Genomic DNA, 9,987 nt, shown 5'->3' with positions numbered 1-9,987 from the left:
CCCTTAGACAGCGCTTTTAGAAAGCGCTGTCTAAGACCCCCCCTTAGACAGCGCTTTTAGAAAGCGCTTTTAAATATAGACCTTAGTCAGCACTTTTGAGAAAGCGCTGTTTAAAGTCTTTCAATTAAAAAAAAATTAGAACAATTAGGTTTAGGTTTAAGGTTTGACCGGGTAGACATATAACAATCAGGTTAGGGTTTCTCATCCTCTACCAAAAATCTGAGCGAGAAGGTTTCCAGTGCGTGCGGCTTCACCAAATCCCTCCTCCGCAATTCCACCATGGCTGAACAAGTAACTTCTTGTTGCTTCGTTTTTCGTTTTTTCATTCTGCTATGTTTCGATTTTCCATTGATGTGTATTTTTTAATCTGTTACAGACTGAGAAGGCTTATCTCAAACAACCCAAAGTGTTTTTATGGTATATTCAGCACTTCATATCTCAATGTGTGTTTTGTTTTTAACTGTGATGATTGTTGATCCATATTTGTTTGTTGTTTTTTTCTCAATTTCGTAGCTCGAAGAAATCTGGTAAGGGGAAGAGGCCCGGTAAAGGTGGAAATCGCTTCTGGAAATCTGTTGGTCTTGGATTCAAGACCCCCAAAGAAGCCATCGAAGGTTCCTTTCTCTCTGTATTTATATATCTCAGTGTTTGTATATATATGGAGTGTCTTCGAGAGTGTGTTGATGTTTGGTTTTGAATGTATAAATGTAGCCTTTTGAAGGAGATGAGTGATGAACACACTTTGATAGCGAATTGATGCAAATCAAAATTAGAGAAAGATAGAAATAATGCAATAGAATACTACTAGAGCATTTTGGATTTGTGTAGTGGATGCTTAATTACATCTCTATATTTTTCTATGATTTCATACTTGTGAGGTTGCCAACTCTATTTTTGTTGTGTGTTTTGTATTGTATTCCTATTGGAAGTATTGAGGTCTCGGGTCTCTATGATGTGCTTAGAAATCCTCAATACTTGTTCAAGTTATTAGGTGTTGCTTTTTAATGAATGGTTTTGGTATCTATTTTGAAAGAATTGGTATATATGTGGGGCAAATGTAAATGCTTGTATCTTGCTTCATGAAAGTGTTAATTGCAAACAGAATAATGGTCTCAATATATAGAGGCAGACTATTCTTAATATATCTCTGTATGATTATATGGTTATGGTTATTTTATTTCTGCTTCTAATACAGAAATGACCTTTGAATTTCAAATACAGGAACCTTTATTGACAAGAAGTGTCCATTCACTGGCAATGTTTCCATCCGTGGTCGTATCATAGCCGGAACCTGTCACAGTGCCAAAATGAATCGGACTATTATTGTCAGGAGGAATTATCTTCACTTCATTAAGAAATATCAGAGGTATTCTCCTTTAATGGCATGCTCTTCATTTTTAATTTGCATGCTTGGATAAACATAATTTGTAAAACCTTTTTCCTTACGTGCTCTACTTAGGTATGAGAAGAGGCATTCCAACATTCCAGCTCATGTGTCACCTGCCTTCCGTGTTAAGGAAGGTGATCATGTCATTATTGGTCAATGCAGGTGAAACTCTAGCAGAATTCTATCATTTCTGTATTAACCCATAGATACTTTTATTTTAGTATATTATCATATAGATATTGGTATATGTATGTGTGTGACTAAGCCTTTACTTGTGCCACTTCTATAGGCCACTCTCCAAGACAGTGAGGTTCAATGTATTGAAAGTCATCCCAGCTGGATCATCCAGTGGTGCAAAGAAGGCATTTTCTGGCATATGAGATTTGGTTGGCACTCTTAGTATAGAGATTTTATCATCTATGTTGAAAGTAATTCCCGATTTCTGTATGGTGAAGTTCTTATCAGTTTTGGTAATTTTTGTTTGCTTTTGAAGTTCTGTACTGTGATTTGATAAAAGATATTTTAATTATGTTTATTTTACTGGGCATGATCTTATTTTGGTTATTGAATACTAGTTTCAAATATTTTGAATTTTGGACAGAAAATTCCCCCTAAATTACTGTTTAGTATTTTAAACAAGTCTATGTGATCCAACATAGAACCTCAGTTTACAGAACCCATTACCCAACCTTATCAAATTTCAATGGGATGTGTTTTAAATTAAAAATATTTTTTAATTTAAACCCTAAACCTGGAAAAATGTGGTTTAAAACAAAAGCTTCAAAAATTTTCGTATACCTTAGACAGCGCTTTTGTAAAAAGCGCTGTCTAAGGGGGGGATTAGAAAGCGCTTTAGGCAAAAGTGCTGTCTAAGGGGGGGGGCTTAGACAGCGCTTTTTGAAAAGCGCTGTCTAAGGTATACCTAAAAAAATTAAAATAGGAGGGTCTTAGAAAGCGCTTTTGGCCAAAGCGCTGTCTAAGGGGGGGGGGGGGGGGGGGGGGGGGGGGGCTTAGACAGCGCTTTTAAGATTTAAAAAAGCGCTGTCTAAACCTTTAGCAGCGGAGGTTTAGACAGCGCTTTAAAGCGCTGTCTAAGGCTAAAAAAAGCGCTGTCTAAGGTCTTGTTTGTTGTAGTGTGTGAACCTCCTCCCCAACAGTTAAATATCCACCAAGCCTAAAGCTTCAATAAACAAACCAAACTCAAGAGACTCCACCAACCTATGGCATGAGAGATTCTCTCTCTCCTCTCTCTCTCTATATATATATATATATATATATATATATATATATTATATATATTATAATATATATATATATATATAATATATATATATATATATCTTATATATATATCCCTCCCTCTCTCTCTATTTATCTCTCTGTCTCTCATGTATCCTAATCACATAGTTAAAGTCACCCAACAGACACCAAACGACACCCCGTAGGCGCTCACGAGCCTGAACCAAATGCGTCCACATCATTCTTTAATGTGACAAGAAGCACTTCAAGTAAGCATTATCCACATAACAAGGTCGGGAGTGAACCCCCCATTCCAAAAAAACGCTAGATAACCAGAACTAGAGAATGAAAAAATTTATTTTTCCTTTTACTCTACACCAAATAGAAAGCAACTCGTCATACTATTAACCGCCAAAGTAAAATTTCAATCACAAAACGAATTACCCTAACGAGAGAGGCACAATGCCACGTCAAACTCCTCTAACTTGCCTTTTGGATAGCTAAAAAAAATATAAAAGGATAGCTCTCGTATTATAAGCTCTCTAATTTTACTTTTTTTTAATCCGACCATTTAACTCCCTAATATTGAAAGATCATGTAATCATTGGAATCCAACTAACTCTCTATTAGCCTTAGCCAAGACATCACATGCTTCCAATTCTAGCAACATTTTTACTTCAAACGAATCCTCACACTTAAAAGAAAAGCCAACATCCTTAGATTTTTCAAGAATCGAAATGAGATCTGAATGTACATGACTAGGTTGGAGACAAACCATCAGAACCAAAAACCAAGAGATTGACTACTCCCGTTCCTTTTTAAGTGTAATTTTTTTGACATTTTATACCTAATAAGAAAATTAATAATTATTGTTACTTGTTAAACAATTATTATCTTTTTTTCTATTTTATCTTTAATTTTTTATTAATTTATTTGACTTTTTTTCTCTCTCTATAATAAATAACTAAGGAAATTTTAAAAAATAATTAATACTTTATAATGACACTTAAAAATGAATATTTTTTTTTTAAAATTAACATTTAAAAAAGAACGGAGGAAGCATAATTAAATATGTTAAAGGATAGATTAACCAACCAAACATTTATATATATAAATCAATAATCATACTTAGATTGCTATCAAAATCTGTTATTTTAAGCCTTCATTATAAAAATACTATTATGACCAATTAATGTCCTTCCAACTAGCCCAATAATTGGCATATAATTTATAACTCAGGTCTTATTGGAAGATGAATTAAACTTTTTGTTTATTATCATGATTAACAAATGAGTTTGAATCCTCCCATATATTTGATTCTCATTTCCACTCTAGAAGAAAATTCTGATTAATCAATTTGGAGTGGACACTAGATGAGATATATTTTAAATTTAAGCATCAAGATACAGAAAATCATTTAATTGGGACTGTTGTGTTTCAAGTTGCAACATCTTTCACATTAAAATAACATGATATCTACATAATTCAACAACAACCAACTATACTGTATACTCCTCAGCAACAAAAACTTTATGTCCTTTGTAACAACTTTCCCACTTTCTTTCCACTCAAAATCTAATTCTCTCTTCTCATTTATACACATTAATTTATCTCCATAATCACACTATGATTAGTTTACAACCGGAAACTTAATTGTTTTCTACATACAATTTCATCTGTGGAAGAGACTTCAAAAGGAGTTTTAATTTTCTCAAATCTTTCTGATAGTGACAAGTTCTGTAAGCTTTTCACCTCTGATGAAACCCTTACCGCTGCAGTAAATATTGCCCTAACAGGCCTATGATCTGATAGTTTTGATTCACTCCTTGTGTACTCAACTTGCTTCAAACCCTTTCCATACCATACTATTCTATCACACCTAAAATAAAAATTATAGCAAAAAATTGATTATACAATTGTAAATTTTAATATTAAACTTGAACATTTTTTAACCACGTCGAACAATCTGTCCGTCACTAAATTTTGTAGCGAGCCATATTTCTAGACGTAATTCTTTGTGTCATGTAACACTGACACTTCAAATGTGTAACACTGATGCATGTAGTTACGTTTAGATATTTCATTCAATGTCGATGAATTAGTATATCATGTTTATAATATATCTGATCTCTGTGTTTTCTAATATATATGAACAAATACAATAATGAATTTTATATTGTTAATTTTTACTTACCATGCTGGTGCTCTCTTCTTTTCTATCTTTTTTCCATGACAACAGCAACCATAATATATATCTGAATTTGGACAATATTTGTAGGTAGGTGCAAATTTGATTGGTCCTTCATGCCACCCTTTTAAATTGTTGCCATTCATTAGCTCCATCATTAGCTTCATTCCAATTGGATGCAATCAAATTAGAGATAAGTTTGTTTAAAGATTTTTTAAAGAAAAAAATGAATTGGAAATGACTTTTTCTACCCACTTGGTCATTTTCTAATAAGGAATCCCAGTCCTTTTTCTCAACAAGTAAGCGTGTTGTTTCTTCTGGTAGAGAAATCCTATAATTTAAATCTCCAAGCAATATTACATGACTGCATAAATCAAGATGTGATTAATTATTCAGCTAAAATAATACAGAATATATATAATTAATTACAAGTTGAGAGAGCCATGTTTCATTAATCAATTATTATATGGTTAACTGTTACATTTAATATATTTCTATAAGTGCATGCAATGCAATGCAAGTGCAGAAATCTCTTTACAATGTAGTTAATTAATTATTCACCGGCCCATTATATTATATACTAACAAACAAACAATTTGTTTATTTACATTTTTTCAAACTTTATCAAACTTTGAAAAGATTAATTTATATTACTATTTTGGATGCATTTTTTCTCTGGGGACCAAAGTTGGAGAATATTGATCATCAATGATGGTTATTTATCTATAAGAAAAATATAATTAAATACTAATATTTTTACCTAGTTTTCATGATTTAATTTGAAAGGTACATAATTATTAAGTTAAACACAAGAGGGTAAAAAAAGTTATTAGTAATAATAAAAAGAAATGTGACTTACTCATGATCTAGAATATTTCTTGGCAAATCATGTAAAGGACCTCTAGGAAAAGTAGTCCTAGAAAATATTTCAGCAACATTAGAATTTCTACACTTTTCATCTCCTTCTTTGCCACCAGAAGCTAGATGGCTACACACAAAGCAGAAGCTTGTTTCATGTAATTGAAATCTCACTGTCACAGAACCCTGCAAATTAATTGGTGTATAATAAGATTTTTAGATAGCCAATGAGATGCATGATTTTAGAGTATTGATGTTGACACTGATACATGATGAATGTGATGAAAAAAATAATAATATTAATTCCACTCTCTAAGAAAACACTTCATTTATGAACAATTTTTTTTAAACCATTCGAAAAAATTGTGATTACTAACTATGAAATTTGTTATAAGAAACTAGGGTTTCTGTTATAGTGATAGGTCTCACCTTGTTTCCTAAACATCCCATTATGCCACAACCTATGCATGAAACACTTGGATGTTGAATGAATGGACGAATATCTCCTTTTGTCCATACAGATATGAATATTCCAACCATTTGTTTGCTGATTATACATTGGAAATCATCATGTGGAGATTCACCATGATCCTTATTCAAAGCTTTTCTGATTATGGAATTCCATTTATTGGAAATCTCAGTGTTTTCTGATCCTAAGACATTTGAAGCTTTTAGAGGCACTATTTCTTGAAACCTGTATTGTTAAAAAAACCAGAAAAAATTAATAATTATGATGAGATGAAAAACTGAAATGTAGTGTTTGTAAAGTGCATGTTCTCGGCTAGAAAACAAGAATCAGTTGTAATATTATGTAGTATGTACCCTAGTACATAGATGTCACAGAAGTTGTTGTTTGTCTCCAACAAATCATCAATGTTTAGATCTTCTTCCGGTGCAATTCCACCTACGTTCCATGTGCTAACAAAAATCCTTTACATAAAAATAAAAAGTTGGAAAAATTAAGAGGATAAAGAAAAACTATTGATCATAGGATATATAATTGTATTCTTACTTGTATTTGTGTTTGTCCTTGTGATGATTATTGACTATTTCAGAAGTGTGATCAATGTCTGCATAATTCAACAAGGGTTCATCAAAACTAGGATTATCTGCTACAAAATTGGTGCTTCCTAGTCGCTTCTTGAGTATCTTATTAGCTACTAATGTAGGCCACATGTTATATAGAAATGGCATATATATAATGAATGTCTTTAAAAGTTTAGGTGAGAGAGAGACTTTTCACTTCTGCATGCTTTGCAACAGAAAGGATTATATATAAATGGAAGAGATCATTCTTGGGAAGAGGAGAGAAAGGCTTTTCATGTGACGTACAAGATGATGCATATTAATTATATTTCAATATAGGATGTTTGTCCTAGTGGAAGAGAGTTTAATCAATATTACAAAACATGGGTCTACACTTTTCTTCATGATTTGAATTCTTCTGTTTGTTTAGTTGATAATTAAAGGGTATCACATATTAATTACAATAGTTGAATATGGATGCAAGTGGGAAGCTAGCTAGTGTGGTCCATGACAAACTAGCTAAGCAAGTATGTAGGAAAGTGATATATATTTTGTGTTAAATATAAAAAAGTGATATATAATTGACATATGTGAGTTTATTATCAAATATGAGATAAAGAATATACTCTTAACACAATTTTCTTAATACATTTTGCTTATTTGTTGAAATACAAATAAACTTCACTATACCAATACAAGATACAGAACTTAAATGTCTTGAATAAGGTCTCCAATTCAAGTCACCTGCAAATAGAAAGAAAATGTAGTTAGAAACCGAGATATGTTTTACGCGTCGTCGCAAGGTACATAGCGAAAGACTCAAGAGCACTATCAAGTGAAATAGTATATGGAGCAGGTGATTCATCATTCCATCAAGAGCAAATGATTATGCCATTCAGAAGCATCATTCACCGTCTGATTGGATCTAACGACCATCCACATAACACGCCTCATTTCACCCGAACAATTTTAATTGCTCAGACTATATAAGGAAGAAAGCGTGTTATTTCAAGTATTCAAATTTATTCTCACCTTCACATGAATTCTTATTCTCTCACTGATTTGGACATTGGAGGGTTAACCTTGCAGGTCAACCCCCTCTTTGTCACACCAGAAATTTGTTTCACCAATCCAAGATCTCATTTCACCGTTTCACCGACCATTTCTAGTTCTCAAGTAGAATAATGACATAATATATGGAAATTGACTTCTGATTCATATAAATTCCGCAAAGAACCATTGTTTCGCATTTCCTTGCGAACAACCTGATATAGAACTCCTCAAGTTATGGTGACTTTGAAAATCCCTCGATTTTCCGAAGTCGTTGTTGCTATTGCTCAAGCTACCAGAGCTCATACTCCTCCACCAGAGATGGACGCTTTTGTCTTGGTAACTTCCCCATCTATTCTAACGTTGAGGGATTTGCCTCCTCCAAGAGTCAACCAAGCAACATGCTAAGCTTTTCCAACCTTTGCATCCGCCTTATCAAGGTGAACCTTCAAACACACCTCCTTTGCAATCTCTGGTGTCTGGATAAGAAATGATTCCTAGCCTCCAACAACTGCAGGTTAGTCTAGGCATGCATGTTTCCATTGACATATTTAACAATGTATACAACTTGGTGCACCAACAAAAATCTCAATTCCAAGCAGACCAAATCTCGAGAATTGAAGAAAACTTACAATATGTCCCTCTGAGAGATAACAACATACGAGAAGTAGCATCGTGTGAATATCCTTCCACGATACCAAAGTCAATCCCAATTAAAGAGGTCACACCACATGAAGTTACTCAACAATCTCCAAACCGCCATGCAGTAGGGGACACTGAACTCCTCCTCCATACTCTAAGGGAAGGGAAAAAGCCATACTCCACTCAAAGCTCAGAGGTCTCCAACGAATCATTCTTCGAGGATAGAAAGGGATCACACAGACGCTCATACAACAGAACGAGAAAGGAACCTACTATCTACAAGGATCCTTGATAGAAAAATCCTTAGGTCCTAGAAGAAACCTCTAAAGCTGACCAACTACGATGGGACCGGGGACCCTGGCAAACATGTAGAGCACATCGATAACAAGTTGGACTACTACCATGCCTATAGGGACGTAAAGTGCAAACTTTTTACGCTAACTCTCATAAAAGCTGACATTGTGTTGTATAATACCCTTTCAGATGGAAGCATTGACTCTTGAAAGGATATATGTGACTCCTTCACAATCCAATTTCTACTAAAAAATGGCAACCTGCAACTATGGCGGTGCTTAGCGGAATCAAACAGGGGAAGAACGAAACCCTACGTGAATACATAAGGTTTCTTTACTTGACTCGTGTAAACTCTCGCCTAGAATTTTGTTATGAGAAATCATCGTCTCCATAAAGGAATAAATCAAAATGAGTGTATCTTCTTTCGATAGCATATGATATTATCCTGAACCAATGAATTACCTGTTGGTGTAAGCCCTAGAGGTCAATACTTTTGGTACTGGTATCGAATTATTTATTAATAATAAAAGGCTTTTTCTTTATTATGTTTGTTTAATAAAGTCCCTAGAGTAGCTAGTCCATTTAATGTATCAAATGTGACTTAATCATGAGATCCCATTAAACATAAGGACATTATTCTTAAAGTATCTGTAGTCGAGATTTGTTGTGAAGTGGGATAACGTTAAAGAATTAAGACTATTATGTATATAGACTGATGATTACATCTCATGGATCATGGATAAGGAGTTATCAAGTCTTAAACATAAGTATGAATATTGAGAGTAATATTTACACTAGATTGACCCACTATGAGAATACTATATAGAATGTTATGCTAAGTGTCATAAGTTATTCTCATGGTGATAATGGTGTATACCATCCTATGACCTGAAACCACTATGTACCCTAGATGTAGAGTCGAGTGCCTTATTGCTGATCAAACATTGTTAGTAACTCGATGACCATAAAAACAGTTGATGGGTACTGCACGAAGCATGCTGAGGGACATGAGTGACCTAGATAGAATTTGCCCATCCCGCGTAACATGATAAATGTCTACGGGTCCAATATTGAACTGGACAAGGATGACACAATTTATGCCTTGTGTTCAATATAGACATAAGGGCAAAAGGATAATTGTACACATAAGTATTATCACAAAAGGATTTGTCAAATCACATGACATTTTAGTGTCTTGGTTAATAGTGATGTGTTGCTAGATACCGCTCACTGTTTATTATGTTAAATACATGATTTAATATAATTGTCAATGCCGCGAAAACCTACAGGGTCACATACAAAA

At 33.7% G+C, this 9,987-nt stretch overlaps 2 protein-coding genes across 4 annotated transcripts; one reads left to right on the top strand and one right to left on the bottom strand.

Annotated features, from left to right (window-relative positions):
* The first annotated feature begins 279 nt into the window (after nt 1-279).
* LOC127106923 (40S ribosomal protein S11) lies at nt 280-1,928 on the top strand. The gene is made up of 6 exons (XM_051044214.1): nt 280-291; nt 377-417; nt 514-614; nt 1,222-1,366; nt 1,460-1,549; nt 1,677-1,928. Exons 1-6 carry the CDS (start codon nt 280-282, stop codon nt 1,765-1,767), a joined length of 480 nt encoding a protein of 159 aa, XP_050900171.1. The 3' UTR covers nt 1,768-1,928.
* Nucleotides 1,929-4,061: 2,133 nt separating this feature from the next.
* LOC127106922 (type IV inositol polyphosphate 5-phosphatase 9) lies at nt 4,062-7,029 on the bottom strand. Of its 3 annotated transcripts, none has more exons than XM_051044213.1 (7): nt 6,685-7,029; nt 6,495-6,602; nt 6,102-6,366; nt 5,674-5,858; nt 5,066-5,178; nt 4,821-4,938; nt 4,062-4,505 (listed from the first exon to the last, which is right to left on the bottom strand). In XM_051044213.1, exons 1-7 carry the CDS (start codon nt 6,864-6,866, stop codon nt 4,262-4,264), a joined length of 1,215 nt encoding a protein of 404 aa, XP_050900170.1. In that variant the 5' UTR covers nt 6,867-7,029; the 3' UTR covers nt 4,062-4,261. The 3 variants fall into 3 exon arrangements, with proteins under 3 accessions (XP_050900170.1, XP_050900168.1, XP_050900169.1); XM_051044211.1 differs by having other exon boundaries at nt 4,821-4,975; nt 5,070-5,178; XM_051044212.1 differs by having other exon boundaries at nt 4,821-4,975; nt 5,070-5,178; nt 6,495-6,590; nt 6,685-6,919.
* Nucleotides 7,030-9,987: the final 2,958 nt, after the last annotated feature.

This window comes from Lathyrus oleraceus, chromosome 7 (assembly GCF_024323335.1).
Source record: "Lathyrus oleraceus cultivar Zhongwan6 chromosome 7, CAAS_Psat_ZW6_1.0, whole genome shotgun sequence".
NCBI lineage: Eukaryota > Viridiplantae > Streptophyta > Magnoliopsida > Fabales > Fabaceae > Lathyrus > Lathyrus oleraceus.
This window is presented reverse-complemented; position numbering and strand designations above follow the sequence as displayed.

Bases quoted from the DNA above. Each gene is read 5' to 3' on its own strand.
- LOC127106923 (XM_051044214.1), top strand. The intron at 1,367-1,459 runs GTATTCTCCTTT...TGCTCTACTTAG, and splicing joins TTCATTAAGAAATATCAGAG to GTATGAGAAGAGGCATTCCA. The intron at 1,550-1,676 runs GTGAAACTCTAG...CCACTTCTATAG, and splicing joins GTCATTATTGGTCAATGCAG to GCCACTCTCCAAGACAGTGA.
- LOC127106922 (XM_051044211.1), bottom strand. From the start codon at position 6,866: ATGCCATTTCTATATAACATGTGGCCTACATTAGTAGCTAATAAGATA. The intron at 6,367-6,494 runs GTACATACTACA...TTAACAATACAG, and splicing joins TGTGACATCTATGTACTAGG to GTTTCAAGAAATAGTGCCTC. The intron at 5,179-5,673 runs GTAAGTCACATT...TGATTTATGCAG, and splicing joins AGAAATATTCTAGATCATGA to TCATGTAATATTGCTTGGAG.